Source organism: Catharus ustulatus, chromosome 1 (assembly GCF_009819885.2).
Source record: "Catharus ustulatus isolate bCatUst1 chromosome 1, bCatUst1.pri.v2, whole genome shotgun sequence".
Taxonomy (NCBI): Eukaryota; Metazoa; Chordata; class Aves; order Passeriformes; family Turdidae; genus Catharus; species Catharus ustulatus.
The window spans coordinates 132,847,780-132,866,504 of NC_046221.1; the positions used below are offsets into that span (position 1 = coordinate 132,847,780).

The window sequence follows — 18,725 nt, forward strand, 5'->3', positions numbered from 1 at the left end:
TGCAGCAAATTCCCTTGCCTTGCTTCTTAACTGTCTCATTTACTTTGGTCTGAGGGTGGCAGTCTGAGGGGAAAAACGTCTGTGGATAAAGAGATTATGCCTGATTCCAAAGGGACAACAGACACAAGAGATCAAAATTTTAATTTTACATTACTTCCAGAAATCTTTCTAAACCAAATATTTTTCTTAAAATATTTTGTGTCTGTCTGTGTTTAGCTCTTTCATACTTGCCAGGCAGCATCCTAAGACCTCAGGAGGTCGCAGAAACCAGTACAGGTCTTGGGCATAGGAAGACTGCCCCATCATAACTTTAAAAATCAACCATTTTTCTTCTTGGTACCCATGGGTGACACTGTGGTTTTGGAATTACAGAGAGTTTCTGCTCCACTCGAGTAAGAAGTAAAGAGGGAATGAGAGCTCAAAATGTCAGTGATGAGAGACAGTGCAGCAATTTTGCTAGCGCTTTTTTCTGCACTGTAGGTACAAACTCTAGTGCCTTCCAGGATTTTGTCTTTCTTTTTTTTGCTAAATTACATATTTGGTGATATCAACCTCATGCAATCACAAAAATTCTTTGAAAACATTAGTGGAAACACTGTCAGGAAAATAATTAACTTGGAACTCAGAAGAAGCTGGATAAAGAGGACTGTCATGTAGATGTTTTTTACATTTTAGGTTTTTTCGCCCCTGTCTGTCATGAAAGTTTGTGTGTGATGGGGACAGAAAGGGGTTTTGCTATACTGAGTGCTGTTAAAAAGGGGGAAAAAAGACAAAATGAAAAAGCAGTGGGTACAATTCACTGCACTGTTTCAGTCAGAAATTGTTGCCACATAGACTCAGACTTTCTAATGGCTTTTCACAATCTGCCATCTGTAAGCCTCCAATTGGTATGGTGCCTGCAGTATTTATTTTGAAATGCTATATAACCCACAGCATCTGGGAATACCCTCAGCACATACTGTGTAACCTCAAACTATATAAATGTTGGGGAAGATTCAACAGACTCTTTCATGATTTTTTGTTGTTGTTGAAACTTGCAAAAGCAAGGCCAGAATGGAATAAGGTCCATCCAAGTATAGGTAACATTATATGCATCCTTTTAAAATTGTCCTGTCATTGTGGACATTCTTGTTGAGATATAATAATAAAAAAATCTTGATGACAACATTAGCAGATATTACAACAGCATAAAACAAAAATATTCTTGAGAGAGGGTTTAGATATAATGGAATACAGTCATTGGTGTTCTCTATTCTCACTGAAGTCTTTCTGTCCAGCACTTTGGCTATATTTCAAATGGAATTGCATGTGTATATGAGTAGTTGATTGGGACTTAAGGCTGAATCCATGTGTTTATAGAGATATTTTGAGACAAGAAATTTGTTAATTTGTCGTTATGCTGAGATAGAAAACCTCCTTCCCATCCGGAGACCCTGCGAAAGCAAATTTGTTAATGTTTTTGAAGTGATGCCACTTGGCACATGAGGAAATATCATTGAAAAACTGCAAAAATTTTCAAGCAGATGCACTTAATTTTATGTCAAAATTGTCATGTTCTTTCAACATGAAAAATGGAGAGAGAATAAAAGTCAAAGCATTTTAAATGGACACTTCCAAAAGAGCACTGAATTCTACCATATACTTGTGTTTTAAAATATCTCTCTTCCTGTCTTATTGTGTCTTCTAGCTTTTATCCAAAACAGTATATTTCCTTCTGTTGTTGCTATGGCTTTAGAGTAAGAAAGTATTTTAGTTTTAAATTGACCTGAAATTTTTTCCTTTTTTTAATTCCATCAGCAATCTACCCTCCACAGCTTTTTCCTGGAGCAGATTTTGTTAGGAGGTGGAACAAACATTCTACAGCATCCTTTAAGTCATTTAGTTGATTCTATAATTTCAGACTAATTAAAAATATGCCTCTATTTGCCAATTGATATTGTCTAAAGATTCTTTAGATGTTACTAGCTGGAAAAAAATTCTTCACTTCAGCATTCAACATTTTTATAGTATACTCCTTAAATTGTATATACTTCATAAACATAAAGAGGGAAGAAGGGTGTATATTTGAATTTAGATGACCATTAACTGAGCTTGTCGCAGTTTCTTAATAATCCTTACAGCTGTGTTGCCTGAGAGAGTGTTATTTTCAGATTCTCAACAGAATTGTTCTGCTATTTACCTTAAACATTTAGTGAATTTCTAGCACAGAGGAGGAAAAAAAAAAAGAGTCTCAAGATCTTTCTAAAGCTCAATAGCTGTTTGGATAGATGGCATGAAAATATGCTTTTCTATCTTTGGACAAGGTTTGATTAGAGAAAATTACGACTCTGTGGATATTCTTCTTCATTTTTTTACTTACTGAAGTGTAGGATGAAGGCAAAAACTGTGAAAGTATTTATGGTAACCCTAACACCATGAAAGAGGAGATGAGTTTTATTACATATATGGCATGCTTTTGTGAAAGATGCTTTATGAGAAAGTTCACTCTATATTTGATAACCCATTCCACCATCAAAAGTTTTAATATTATGTCAGATATTTCCCCATTTGTCTAAGGAACTCCTTGAAGGGATTGTCTTGGTAGACAGAGAACTGTGAAGAAACCTGTCTGATTTTTTATGTTTTGCAAAGCAAATGTTACCCATGACAAGGTATCTGCTTTTTCAGCTGGACTGCCTGCATTACTCATACTTTCATGTAGATTAATGGACCCCTTCATAGTCATGTCAAGCAGTCCAAGTGTGTAAGTTACCTGACTGAGGATTTATAGATCATACAGCAACAAACAGAACAAGGTTTTTGTTTCTTCAGATATCTTTGCCGTAGATGCTACACTCTACACTTACCTTCCAAATTAGTCGGGCATTTCACACACCTACAATACACTGTTGCAGCAAGGAAAGCAAGAATTAGTGCAGTTCTACATCATTTGTCACTTTTCTGAAGATGTGTGCACACAGAACTCCTAATTCATCTTGGACAGGTAGTAGAGATCTCAATTTCTGAAAGAACTTTGGCCTTTCAGAATGGGTGGGTTGTTTGGAGGACTTTCCAAATATTCAGAAATAGTAAGTTGCTGTCTTCAGATTACCAACATATAAAAACTAGAGATAACTGCAATTTTCCACTCTTTCTTAAATGCATTTCTTTACACTCTTTTTTATTATACACTTTAGAGAAGTTGACAGAAAATAAATAGCTCGATAAAAACTACCAGAAACATCTAAGGAAATCACTTTTGAGAGAGAAATACTTCTGTGGTAAAATTTCATCCAGATCTTTCTCCTATTCGTGACAAACATTTCCATTGTGAAGGTACTTTTTCTTTTATAGAAGATGATAGCACTTAGATTCCTTATATAAATACCCAAGATAAGGGTGAAAGTCACCTACTGATTAAAGTGAAGGAAATAAGTGACTAGTAACTACTTCCTCAAACACCTTTCACTTCAGGATTCTAACTCCTTTCTACAATAAAAAATACAATAATAGAACAGTAAAAAGCATTGAATCAATACCTTTTTGCTGTAAATATACAGATATTTCAGATAATTTTAGAAGCAAGTCTTACATAAATTGGCAAGCATGGGTAAAAATAAGAGAAGTCTATTTTAAATGACACAAAGATGATGACATTTATGTCACTCAACTACAGTTCACTCTTCCTTATTTGCCAGTTCTCATCCCTTGCATACATGAAATATGTAGGAAATGACGTTGTGATGCTATCAAAGCAGTTATACACTTTTGAAAAGCAATAAGGGGCTTTTTAGCAAGACTTTTGTTGTTGTTGTTTTTGGTTTTTTTTTTCCAAACTGACTATAAGAATGCATAATCACATTAGGAGAATAACAATACTGATGGAAATCCAGGACTCTTGTATGTAAAGTGATTGTGGAACTGAGACTTGCATGTTAAAAGACAAGTGTAGTCCCTGCTGAGTACATTTTAGTTCCAAAATAATTAATATTTATTGACAAGACCACGTTAAGAGCACGCAGTGTCACATGTGCTGTAATTAGTTGGGATGATAAGATAATACAGACTGAAAATAATCAATTTGAGCTGCCAAAGCTGATCACTTAAGCCAAGTGAAAAGACACAAGCACCATTCTTCCATAGATTTCATGCACACATAATTAGATTTGCCTGCTTTGCTTGCTTTGGTCCTTTTATATTTCAGCTCTGAGCAGCCAAATTTCATTGGTGTGAGTGTTTTTGAATATTTATTTGCAAGCTCCCTGAGCAAATTTGGTGGAACACACTAAGAGTCAATTGGAAGCAAATTATAACATTGAACATAGTAGATGAAATTAAATCTAGTTAAAGTACATAAAATTAAAGAATATTTAAAATATTTAACACTGAAGTGCAAGTGCTAAAAAATAGCTGTTCACAACTGATCTATATTTGCAAGGAAAAAATCCTAATTCATTGCAAGCTCTTGAATACCAAAAACTAATGTGCATGTGTTCAGATTCACTTCAGGGGGATGATATAAAAGCAGTAGCAAAACATTTCTTGTTTCAATAGATACCTATTTCTGTCCCAATTAAATCAATGAAAGCTATACTGTGGTTTAAAGCAGAGTTACTTTAATAATGAATCCTTCTAATAATATAATCCATCAGACCAGAGATTAGGTATTTTGACAGTATGAGCTATAGAAAAATCTTTACAGGGTTGAAAATTTGAGAGATAAATTATTCATTCTAAATTATTTGCTCTATCCATCTTTTACTGCAATCCTACCTGATACTTTACAGCTCTACAGCATGATGCTGGAGATCAAGTATAATCAGTAATATAAATTATTTAAATGTAAGATTCACAGGGACATTTCTTTACATTGAACTTTTTCCAATCTTCTGTGATTCAGGAGAGATAAAATTAATTACATTTATCCTAAACATTTTGAATTTCTGTGATTGCTACTGAGGTTTCTAAGAATTTTCTTTTCAGGCTTGCATTTTTTGCCTTAAAAATAAACCATATTCCACTTTGCGACTTGAAAATTTAGTGGAAATAGTTTCCTTGTTTATGGTCCTTCCCATATGTACATACAGTGTGAAAGCAAAGAAAAAGAAAAGTAGAATAATTCATTTTTAGTCTTTAAAAATGCTACGCAGCTGAAAGACCCAGGGTTCTTTTTTATGAAGCTCATTAAGAGAGAAAAAATCAGCTATAAAATCTGTGTGACAACCTACATACAGTGTTCCTCCTTCAGCCTCAAGGAGGAAGAAAATCAGCAGGAAGGACTGGGTGGCATGGAAAAAATCAAGTGGACTCAAGTAAGAAATAGTGTGAATGGACTTCAGCATGGGGAGGAGCAGAGAATATATAAGACAGGTGTTATAGAGGTTAGATGATGACATTTATAATACAAGAATTCAGTACAAGAGCATGAGACTTTAGACATGTCCAAATAGAAATGTATTTATTTTCTGAGCTATCATTTTGCCAAGTATTAACCAAGCCCAGGAATATGCAACCAGCATTAAATTACAGAATACTTAAATGTACACAGTTTTGGATCCCAGAGGCCAAGTTACCTGCTGAAATAATATGATTAGACATTGTCTTGGAAAATCACAGATTGCTCAAATATCTTACTGGAAGAGCCACACCAGCAGCTGGGTTTGTGTGGGTTGCATGAAAAAATCCACCTTAATCTGGCTGACTGACGTTCAGGTAATCTTTTTAGGGGATCATCCTTGGCATCTTCCTATTCTATGGTGTTTGTTTAAACAAGTCTCTAAAAGAGTATAAAATAAATAAAATAATTAGCTGAGTAGTCACTAAGATCATTGTGTTTGAGCATCAGATGTCTTCTAGAGTAAAATCATGGCTCCACTATGAATTTCTATTATCCCAAACTAAATTAGAATCTTACTTGTATCTACGTGCTGCTGCAGAAAGTTATTTCTGAGACTAGAAACTGTAGAAATATTGGAAAAAAGTTTCTTGTCCAATTTTAATGTGGTTCTTCCCAAAAAGTTAAGAGGTAACACATAAGACTTTTTTTGTGTATATACAATTCATTTTAGAAAGAAAAGTTAAAATAGCATTCATGGGGTTCCCAACAATACGCAGTATTGGAACACGTTGCTTTTAACACATTTCTTAAGCTATCTAGCAGAAATTTTATTTGCTATGGGGCATAGTGTAGCAACTGCAGGCTTTGTGATCTCTCAAAAGCAATGAAAATATTACTATGCTAATTTTAATTTCATTTCCATGCTTTACCATGTAACTGAAAAACAAACAGGCAAACTTTTTTTTTTTTTTTAATTAAAAGTACCTACTTAGACTTTAGCATGAATATTCACATTGATTTAATTACAAAGTAAATGTCAAATGTTCTTGAAGGCAGTCTAGGAAGGGGGATTCAGAACTAAGAGCCTGAAGGAGTCATGCTACAGTGATTGCTAAAAAGCCAAGGCACAGACTCAGGAGACCAAGACTGCAAATTCTAACTTTTAGCAATAAAGAATTAAAGGAAATTTTACATTGTCCCAGAGAAAATCCTAAAAAATGAACTATCAGTTAAAACACAGAAAAGTACTGCAATTAGATATTGTGTCCTCACTATTCACAACAGAGGAAAATTACTGAAAGACTGTGTAGGCTATAAGACGTGTTAATGCATGCATTGGGGCAGGCTTAAACATTCTATATATGTCATGCCACTAAATCTTGGAAACAATTTTGCAGAACATTAGGTTGCCTGTAAGTTTCAGAAACCAAAGTACAATTAAACTTCAGATGCCTCTAGGTTCAGATGATAAAAGAAAAATCGTTTCACAGATAGCTTTGAATTTGTTTTTATGAAATGTCAAGGAGAGTCTATGGATCTAGTTTCTAAGAATCTTGCACATGGTTGCATGACTGTGATGGAAAAAGAGCTGAATCAGATCCAAATACAAGATTTAAAACTCTAGCAAAACCATCATTAGATACATATTCATCTTTTTCTATGAGTTTTTTCTTTCTGTGCATTGTATGTATAGATGATGGAAATTCTCATTATCCCACGTGGAAAATCCCATTTTCACATTTTGCATTTCAAAATCACATTTTAACATTCATTTCACACAATAAACTTTAAAGTTTATCAAGGAAAGAAATACCAGATGTCTTGTTATATATCCTCAGTGGTGAGAGATTTCTTGTTTCTTGACTACCTTTGCAGTTTTAAACTTTGATGTATGCACATGAGATTTGGGGTGTGAAAAGACAGAACAGACTTCATAGATAGACTAAAAAAGCATTCAGCTGTTTTGTGGTGAATGGTAGCATATTACCTTGGGTTCCCAACTCAGGATGTGCTGCACAGGCTAAAGAATAAAAGCAAGGCTGTGCAGGGATGTGGCAGTCTACCAGATGTTGTCTATAGATGTGCTTTTATTTTAAAGATGCACTTGACACTTGACCACTACAAAAATCTAGTCAGGCTGAATAAACAGGGTAAAAGAATGAAATGGAAAAGCCAAAAGCACAATATGTCAGTAATTTACTGCATAATGTTGGGAAAGTTACTGTCAGAGTCAGATATCAGAATCACTTTATTGTCAGTAACAGCTTCTCTTCCTGTAAGTCAGATGCACAATGTGGTCATCAGGCATAAATCCTCAAGACATGATTGTGAGAAGGACATTATGGAGTGAATACAACAGAAAATTTGATTCCAATTTGACTCTGAATATGAAATTCAAGTATTCTTAAATACTTTTCACCATTAGGAAAGCCAAAATAATTATTTTGATCAACTAATATGGGGAAAATAGATATACATTACCCATTAGTACAAAATACTTAGAAATATACAAAAATGTAAAGATAACACAGAAAAACAAGAATATCACTAATCCTCAAAACAAATTCTTATATTTTCAATTAAGCAGCATATTTTCTATTACACTTACTAGTGCTGCAGCACTTTTGGATGTTTGCATTTTTAAATTTCATTCATGCAACAACCCACTGAGCTGGAATATTGTCAGTATTATTGCCAGTTTCCAAAGAAAGAGGACAAGGTGGAAATATTAAGTGACTTGCACAAGGTCTCTTATCGAGTCTGTACCAGAGCTAGGATTACATTTTGGAAGCTCTTGACTTCTTGTTTGGTATTCAACAGCCTAGACCATGACATTCCTCAAATCCAATTTCAAACTCTTATAAAATAATAGAGGAAACACAAGGGAGCAAAACACTAGTCAAAATGATGCTACTGAAAGTTTTGTCAGGGACTTGTCAGATAGCACAAAACTAGTCTATCTATGAACTATAGCATTTCCATGAGCAATAAATAACATATTTTACTTTAAAAAATGCATGACAAATTTTCTAAAATAATCTTCTTCTCTTAAGAATAATTTGAAAAAATTATTCATATCAGCCTTGCTATGTTTAATGTCATGTGTCCCAAAAACAGCTTAGTACATAACACAGAAGGATTGAAGTAAGAACTATGGTGTTGGGGAAACACCTAACCATGACATTGGTACCCTTATTATAGCCAGCTTTAAGTAATAGCTTTAGATTCTAAATCATTAAAACAATTCATTAATTAAAATTTCCGAAGATGTTGTACATTGGGACAGTAAACTCCCTTGGGGGCAGAGAAAATTGATGGAGTTTATTAAGAAGGTTAGAAATATAAGAAATAATAGTAGGAGACTGTCTTACTTGCCAAGGCTCATTTAATCCTCACAGTGATATGAAGCTGAAGAGAAAGCACAAACACAGAGGGAGGAACAGTGCCAAATGACACCAAACATTTCTACTGAACACAAGATTAGTTGTCATATGAGAGCAAATATAGCTAAATTTTTTTTTAAGGGGATCCATAGTATCACAAAGTCACCAAGTGAGAAGAAAGACAGCAGTCCTGCAGATTTTACTGTCATTGCACTCAAAACTGAAGGCTGAAAACAGATTTAGAACATCATAGAAAGTCAGAAATGCTTTAAAAATTATTAAGAAATCAGCGGGAATGAGCAATTAGAGAACATTAAAATAACTTGTTGTAGAAATTATAAATGATGGCTTAGAACAGATGAGATAGCTTGTCAAAATATTGGAAGTGAAAGGAAGTTTGCCTTTTGCTTAAAAAAACAAACAAAAGACCCCAAACTTGTTCATTTCCTTCTCCAAGAACCTGTCTGACAGCACATAAAAGCAATGCACCCTAATACAAAAAGTATCCATTATCATTTCCTGAGTAGATATATCAGCACACAGACCACAAAGAAGACATGTTAAAGTATCAAATTTAACTCATTATTTTAATTTCTAATTAAAATTAGTACTAATTAGTATCAAAAATGTCCAAATTGTGCTCTCTCTTCTAGAGATATTTTGAAATAGCAAAGGTCCTATTCTGGAATATGCTAAGTGACCTCAATGTCCACATCTCTTGAGTATTCCTTTGAAGTGTGTATCTCTTTAAGACATCACACAGTTGGATAAGGCTTTATCTTTAGTCCATTTCAAAATCAATTTCAAATTCTAAAAGTCTTATGGGGTTTTTTTGCATTTTTCTCCTGATTTCACTATATTGATTGCACAACTATACTGGTATGTGCTATCACTATTACTTTTTATCCTGGCCACCAGCATTGCATCTTCACATGCTAAAAATCAAGAAATCCTTATATTTTATAGGGTTTAAATATGATGAAGGAATGGGACCCATATCTGAGTTACCATCAAATATTTTACCAGAGAACTGTATTTCTTTACAGGGTTATCTTCTAACCTCTACAGGGTTATTTTCTACATCCTGAGAACAAGGAGCATGTGAATAGGGGGGAAAATCCCTATTTTTCTGTGCTGACAGGTTCCATTTCCTCCTGCCAGTTTGGGTGGGAAAAGGTTCCAGCACCACGAACCAGTGCAGGGCAATAAGAACCTGCAACTCTACCCACCTGCACAGACCTTTGACTTTTTCCTTCTTCCTCACACTCCTTGGAGGTGGTGTTACTCCTGGGACAGAGTGCACATCTTTCCCTTACTGTTCCAAAAGCTTAAACAACTAATGTAAAACAATATATCCTTAAAAGTCATTACTTTTGTTGGCATGTTATTACTTACCATTAGTTATTTTAATTTTTTTAACAAGTAGATGTGTTTTATTCACCTTCCACAAAGAGAGCATTTGTCTCTTTGAGAAGAGTGACAGCAGAAGTTGAAGTGAGATCTATATCATTTTATCTTTCAGTCCCTCATTTTCTACAAGATGTGGCATATTGATGCATATTGTCATTTATGTGGCTCCAGAAATACCAGCTTGAAGGGAACATTGTCCATATTACAGATATGATGTGTCAATCCCTTCTTAAAAGTAATTGAAAGGAAGCAAAAAAAGCTAAACCATATAAAAATGAATGAATAAATAAATAAATAGGCAGGATATCTTGGAGAGAGAGGAAGCATATTCTTTGACTTTAATGATGACTGGAAAAGCCCAGAATATTTTGATGTGAATTTAACGAAGTAACTTATGAATAAAATTTTTCTCTATTTGTGTGACCTAGATATAGTAATTCATTAAAAATTCATTTAAAACATAAAGAAGAAAGACAAAATGTGTTTTATGTGATATCTTTCTATTCTCTGTCTTCCCTCCTTTTGGTTTCTCCATGCCATTGTGAAATATCCAATAGTCATGTTTCCAACAGATATGAAAAATTGTATAGGGGTTTTGTCAAGTACTGATTTAACTGAGATAAAATACTTTTAATGACTGCTTATTACAGCAATTAATATGAATACTGAATTTTCTACATAAAATATTAGTACCAATGCAAGATAAATCTATTTTGTAGTGCATTTCAAATGCTTAAATATCTTAAATTTTTCTTCAACACTATAAAAATATTGATATTATTACTGTTGCTAAAAGGTAATTGAAAACTAGAGAAAATATATTATGGCCTAATCTTTTGTCTTGATTAATATTTTAATAATGATTGATTCTTTAAGTTCAAAGACAGCACATCACAGAAAAGCTCAGCTATTAAAGCACAATTGAACCTTGATATTGACAAAAGTTCAGCTTTTAACTGCGGCTGGATAGCAGAAGAACAGAGATTGCTTGGAAATGCTGAAAAGAGCAGAAACCCACATGTTTTGGGCTGGAGACTGGTCACATGTTATAGTGCTGCAGTTTGTCTGTCTAAGGATCAATACTCTGATTTTTTTTTTTGTTTTTTTTTTTTTTTTACCATGTTCAGCTTGACGCCCAAATATATTGGCAATTAATTTCCCACTATTATGGATTTCCTTGTGGAAACAAACATGACTGTTCAACCATGTGTCTGTTAAGGGCTTTGTCTTTGTTAGAAAGATTTGCAATAATCAAATGTGCACTATGAATCTCAGTGTGCAAGCATCAAAAATTAAGTTTTGGAATATAATGGTGCTTAGAGTAACCTGTCAGTGGTGGAAATTTTCATATTTAAAAATCTTTCTCCACAGAATTAGTCTTTTGCTATCACACAAATCTAATACAGACTGACTACTTACTGGCTCAGCTCTAAACATGATCTCAAAATTATTTTTTGGGGGTGTTTATTTTGTAAAAAATATAAATACATAAAAGTTTGATATTAATTCTCTATTAAAGTATCAGAATTTTATTCAATTTTCAGAAAGTATTTGTATCCCTTAAAAGATTTTAAATTTTGTTATTTCACTTTTTTCTCAGTAGACCCTATTTTTCCTAAAGACACTACAAGTAATACTTATTTCATTCACATATGTAGATTTTTCTATTTGGTTAACAGGTTTTATTGTTGAAAGGAAAGAAACAGCTCCAAGATAAAAGAACATAAATATGTAGAAAAAACATTAAACATCATGAAGACAATTTTTTTAAAGCAAAATTAGGTATAGATCTTAGGGAAAATAAATAGAGTCATCAATACAAATAATTCCTAGTATTCTAAGGAGATTTATCTGATTTTTCCAATTCTAAAAGAGTTATTACAGGTTAGTCTCATTGGTTAATTCAGCATAGGAAGATGCATAAGAACAACTCCAGAGACAATATTTCAGTATTTGGTAGAAATTTTACTTAGAGATTATGAGTTCCTCTCAGTATTTTAATTGTACAATTGGGAAAAGTCCTGAAGTGAATTGGTTTCAAAATCCCTTTAACTTAGATATTTAAACTTTTATACACCCTAAATTTTTCTTGCAGTTTGACCAAATTCCTGTCTGTTCAAAGTCAGATTTTGCATTTTACTGTGTGAAGTCATTGTGAAAGTGCATAAAGCAGGATAGGGAGCAGAAGTTCAACAGGACTTTTATGGCTGTGCCTTGACCCTACTCCCTAAAAGAAAAGCTTGTGAATTACTGGAATGTAGAATTTGACAAGCTGTCCCCTTTCTCTTTGCTTCAAGTTCTGTGTTTTCCCTGAACTGGGCCATGGCACAACTGTAAAAGGATTGGGATCTTCACTGCTCTGGTGCTGGGCACAGCAACAGAGGAGAAACAACTGTGAAATGGAGCTGTGGGCTCATATATGCATCTTATGGAAAGGAGTTTCACTGCTACAAAGCAATGCTTTTTCATGCTGGTGCTTAGCCAAACTTTGTCAGAAAATGCTGGAAAAGTGAAGGAATCAAGGCTTAAATTCTACTCCTCTCTTTTGCATTTCCAATCGACTGGTTTAAACTTTTCACTTGTACGTCCTGGATGATAGGAATCTCATTTTAGTAATTTGCATTTTCATTTCAGCTTGACATATTTAGAAATGTTAATTGAATAAATAACTATGATGAAATGCACTGACAGCTAAATGCTATTTGTAAAGTATTTTTAAAAGATATGCTTGGTATATAGGAGGTATTTATTATCAGAAAAGATCACTTCAATAGTAGGAAATTAGCAAGATACCTTATTAATGTCTGCAAGGAAATGAAATTATTTCAGATATGTTTCTCTCACTATTTCATTTATTTCTGCATTTTTATGAGGTACAATGTTTGTGATTTTACTCATAGCTCAGAGAATATGAGTATAAATCAGTATTCACAGATGTATATTGGAAGTGAGGTGTAGAAGTTGCCATAAATTCTTTCACATTGTAATGAAGATCCCAAAGATCTTTGATTTTTATGAAATATTCACAGTAGTATTGTGACCAGCTAGGCAATCAAATCTCAGTCATTCATGTTAGCATTATTCTCGCCCTTTGAATTTCTGCAGCACGTTTTCCTAACTGCTCATTTGAATATGAGAGAACCCACCAAACAACTACTTTTCTTTGTGTTATAAAAATATTGCAAATTTGCATTGCAAAGAACAACGACAAGAGAGAAATATTCAATGTCCTATTCAAAGTCTATTTAAATTAGTACATAGAAAAACCGGGCAAAGTAAAATGAGGATTTTTATGAGATAAGAATAGTTCACCAAATCCCAAGTTAAATGGCTAAACAACAGAGGAGATAGAGTGTAGTAGAGTGTTTAGAAAGCATTGTGGCATTGTGGTCATTATGTGTGTGGTAGAAAATATTGGTGGTAATAAAGAAATTGTTTTGTTGCGTATAATTTTCAAACAAATCTTGACTTCTGGCAGATTATCTGTCGATTCTTTTCTCCTTCGATTTTTTTTAATGATCTGTTGGTCATGCTTAAATATTCCAGCTGAGGTCTCATGAAGTTAGAAGTGTTAGAACTTATATAAAAATACAGTGAGACATAGCCCTTAGTCAAAAAAATGCCAGTTTGAAGATTAAAAAGTGGAAACAGGCAGTAAGAGCTGTTACTGAGAGTCATACAGCAGTTTAGTGGAAGAGATGGGTTTACCTGTCCAGGTTACTGCTTTCTAGACCAGTGATCATAGTTGTGATAAACTACTTCTATGAGTTTTGTGAAATAAGTTCAGCTACGCACTTGATAAATTTAAATAATATCAACAAGGTGCTAAGAATTGTATAAGAGTAGATACAGCTTTTTACTCCTGGATCTTTGCAAGGATCAACACAATACTCTCCAAGTTTTCCCAATAGAGTGATATTTGAAGTGCTGTGCAGCTCAGCACTGCAGAGGATACCAGTTGTTCCCTGTTCATCAGCAACTGCACCAACCTTGTTACTCTTATTTATACCTTGTTCCTCTTATTCCTTGGAATTTTGCTGTGTTACCTCTTCAGTTTGGGCCACTCGTTAAGCTACCATGGCTGTGTTAGTCATTTTGACTCCTGCGCAATACAGGATAGAGTTACATCAGCAGTCTACTTTATCCCAATATGGATCTTAGTGTGCATTCTATTTACATTTTGTAAATGGTTTACCATCATTATATTATGGTACCAAGGGTACTGCTTTGAATGCTCACAATATGGGGGGTTAGCTATATACAGACAAGGCTTCAAACATACACAATCTGCACAGCAATCTAGAAATATACAGTATTGAATTTACCTTATTATAAAGGTCAGAGGCTTGCATTCCAGGCTGTTTACCTTGTTTTCCATTATGAAATTTCTGCATGTATACAGTATGTTATGTTCCACAATGTATTTTAAAATCAATAAACTTAGAAGGAAACATCCTTTTTTCTTATTTTCTTCTGTGTTTTCTCAAAATGCTGTAGTATAAAGTAATTTGCCATGCTGACCTGCTAATCAAGTGAAATCTATTTGATTGGCAGCTGTACTGCATACATTCATTTACTAAAGCAGGCTGAGACTCAGGACTTTCCGCACATCTCCATTGTGTGCTCTTATCTGGAAGGTGGGGTTTGGATCCTCTGGAGTCAGAGGTAGTCAGAGTGCTGATGGCTGTTGTCTTTAGCAGGTATTCCACAGAGTTCAGGGACAATGCTTTCTTTTTCTAGCTTCATATATGGTAGCTACAGATTTAAAATATGAAACTTCTAATTTAGATGTTCAAAATAGAGGTTATTATACCACTTCATTCTGAGGAATGAACTGAGTTTTAACTGTGAAAAGTATTTAACTGGATTCTCTTCTTGCCTGAATTATTACTCTGATCAAATAAAAAGTATGAACAGGTTAAAAAAGTAACACAGTTCTTGGCTATATGGCCTATATTTGACTGCTGCCTAAATGACCTTCTTCTTACAAAATAACTTTTCTCTACTTAAAACTATGCATATTTTTGACATTTTTGTGGTCTACTAAAGCTAAAGAAAACCCAGTGCAGAGTTAGGACAATTTCTTTCATTTCATTTCCATATAAGTAAATCAATGTAAATAGAGGGACCTGCTGGCAGATGGAACTTGCCTGCAAATTATGAAAATCACATGCACTTCAGAGGGGTAAGGCTAGATGAACACAAAAAGTGTTTGGGTTTTTTCTTCCTTTACCAAATATTTCCCAGAAATAATGTAGCTATCCGCATCAGAGATTTATCAGAATGACTTTTGTCTTGTGACCTCAGACAAAAAAGCAAAGATGCAAGAAAAGCTGTATTCCTAGAGTTAAAGTGATTTCTTTTCCTGCTTTCCAATTCTCAGAACATAAGCCACTGTCTTTTCTCACTTCTTTCTTTGTACTGAATTTACAGGGAAAATTGTTCTGATAGAAACATATTGATTGCAGCAAAGAATTGTATGTTACCTGCCTTGCACACCTCACAGCGATATTTAACTGGTGAGAAATGTGCTCTAACTGACACCAAACAAAAGCAGAGTTGTTTTTCATTTTAAGAGTTTGCTCTCTACATGGCCTTGAATGTTCATTTCTTTGACAGTAGATAATGATTCATTCTCTTGCTTTGCAGTTTCTAGATGGCTAAGTACTTAAAAAGTCAATATTGACTTTCTAAGCAGAAATCCACATATGATTACAGTAAAGCTCTGCTATCACAGCATTATATTAAGTGATGTATTGTTATATTTCACATGTATAAAAATAAGAAGTTTGAATTTTACTTTTGTAAAATGTGCTATTTTGATTTTATTGATAATATGTTTTAGATAGTTTGATTCTTCTGAGTAGAAATTCACCCAAAGTGAAAAATGAAAAGTGGATTATTGCTGGAAAAATAATCCAAAGTCAGGATAACTGCATGCTTAGAAACATAATTCTCTTTGTTCTTTATTAAAGGTTTAAAACCAAGAGATCCAACCATGACTGGAAAAACACAGACCAGCAACGTCACCAATAAGAACGACCCAAAGTCCATAAACTCCAGAGTCTTCATCGGTAATCTGAACACAGCTATTGTCAAAAAAGGTGACATTGAAGCAATCTTTGCAAAGTATGGGAAAATAGTGGGCTGCTCGGTGCACAAAGGTTACGCGTTCGTACAGTACATGAGTGAGAGGCACGCAAGGGCTGCAGTGGCAGGAGAGAATGCCAGGATCATTGCGGGGCAGCCACTAGGTAAGGATTTGTTAACACCAGTAAAATACTGCTTTCTCTTTCCTTTCTATTTGGAATAGCTTCTGCTGCTCGCAGGACTAGGGAGTTTGTTTTACTGATGTTCCATCTCAGTACATTTCCAGGGTGTTGGAATAACAGAATTTTTAACTTATGGTATGATACAATGGTATTACAAAATATTTAGCCTTATAAAATACTTATTTATTAAACAATTCACTTCTAACAACTTTATGCTTCTCTTTGTAATTCCACTGTAGTGAACATGATTACTCTTGTGAGGAAAAGAAAACCTATTTTTTTTGGACTCTAGTTAGTAAATTTAGTACAATATAAGGAGGCTTGTCTAATAGATGAAGTTATCTTTCAAATAGTGAATCTAAAATGATACCCAGCCCAATAATGTGTCAGATGTTATACAGAAATGAAAGAAAAGGTTTTATTTCTCCTTGAAATCATACCAAATCAAACTGTAATAGTGTTATTAGAGAAGTCTGTTATTAAAAACTAAGGTTGCAGTTTTCCCCCATAATACTGTGAATATTGTTCATCTGAATTCCTAATAAACAAAAGAAAAAAAGGTAATATTTTTGTCTTCTAGTGCTTTGTCATGAATGCTTAAGTGAAATCTAGTTGTTACATAATGCAACTTTTACCTCTGAAAGCTATTTTTAATTACATACGTAGGCTGTCAGTGATAAGCTCTGGAGTCCATTACTAGCCTTCCCTGTCATATATATAGAGTAGTAATGTGCAGTACAACAAGATGTTTGGTAGAATTCAAAAGTCTTTCACTAGACCTCTGAACAGTATTGCTCATATCCAACCCCCCCAAGTGCGCAATGACTATGTCAGGAAAAGGTGGTGCAGCCAGTGTTTTGGCTGCAACAAGCCATAAAGAATGGATATAGCTTGTTCATTTTCAGTGTTGCAGGCTGTGGAAATCTATTTTTCTGATTATTTGTAGAAACTGAAGCATTTATGCTAGATGGGTTGTTCTTTTATCACAGTTGTTGAACAGCGATTTTAAGTTTTAAAACTCCGACCATTTGGGTTCAAGAGAAAAACAGATTAAATAATTTCAGTTGTATTCAAGGGGAGATTGCATTCAAACTTCATTAGGAAAAGTCATACAGATGACTGAAATAAAAGAACTCAAGTGATAAAAGCAAGGCAGCAAAGTCAATCTGTGGATGGCATTATTAGAAGACGTTTCCTGGAGCGGCGCTCTCCAAGCAATAAGCCATGTAATGCCATCAGTGCATTATTTACAGCTTCTTGCACACTGGTCTGACCAGATTTTTTAAACTGTGTTTTCCTAAGGCAATAGATCTGTTATTACTATGATTACTGTTGCTAGACCCTTTAAGTATTTCTTGTGGCATCTATAATATGCCAAGCATTTTGTAAAAGGAAATGCCCATGCACTACCCTGTGTATTTTTGTACTTTCTGTAGCAAGGATTTGTTGCAAAGGAAATGAAGTGACCAGTAATTACTTGAATTGTTTAAATCTTTTAATAATATCAGAAATTGTTTGCTCAACATTAAGTTTCAACTATTTGATCTTAAAATACTTTGATTTTTCTGCACACTCTCCCAATAGCATATTCATGCCTCAATTCCTAATATATCAAGGAATATAAAAAATAAGAAAGATGAAATTTTCTTTTAGATGTTTCTAATTTGCCCTTTTTTATATGTAAAATACAGTTGTTATCAGTATGGTTTGACAAAAGGAATGAATTTGCAAAAGTGGTACTTCTTGTTAGAGAAATTGTTTCTATGAATTCTTTTAATTGGCAGTAGACATTAGCAGTCATCACACATTAATGAGTAGATGACTGAGAAAATTTACTTGGGATTATGACCCAGAACATCTTATACACAAATAGTATATTATTGCAAAACTCCTTGATGAAAATTACTTTTTTGTCTGTCCTGAGAGCTTTGCATTCTGAAATAAATAGAACTAACAAATTTGTATCAACAGTCAAGTTATGAAAAAGGACAAGAAAACCCTGTTACAGATGTACAAATAAACTTTATTGACATAGCTGAATTTTCCTTTAAATTAAATTAGAATATATTAGTAATATGAGGGCTAGATAACAGCCAGTTATGGAAAGCTATTTGAACAGGGGAATATTTGAAAAAGATTACCCCACAGTATATGCCTGATACTCTAGTACTCAGTACCTCACAAAGAAAGCATAATTTCATTTAGATTGCATTATTAATGTACATTAGCTCCTTCCTGTTAAAATCAACCGAACCATTTACTTTAGTTCCTGCCTTTTATGGACTAATGCCATCCAAAATTATGCAGCTTTATCCATGAGTCAGAAACCCTTCACATGCATGT

At 33.9% G+C, this 18,725-nt stretch overlaps 1 protein-coding gene across 4 annotated transcripts in view; it reads left to right on the forward strand.

The window, feature by feature from the left end:
- The window catches only part of RALYL (RALY RNA binding protein like), a 381,123-nt gene that overhangs the window by 174,106 nt on the left and 188,292 nt on the right, over positions 1-18,725 (forward strand). For all 4 annotated transcript variants that reach the window (XM_033058427.1, XM_033058421.1, XM_033058443.1 and 1 more), the window contains one exon: positions 16,086-16,364. In XM_033058427.1, coding sequence (XP_032914318.1) covers positions 16,109-16,364 — 256 coding nt within the window. In that variant the 5' untranslated portion in view covers positions 16,086-16,108. Of the gene's footprint in view, positions 1-16,085; positions 16,365-18,725 lie in introns of those variants that run through there.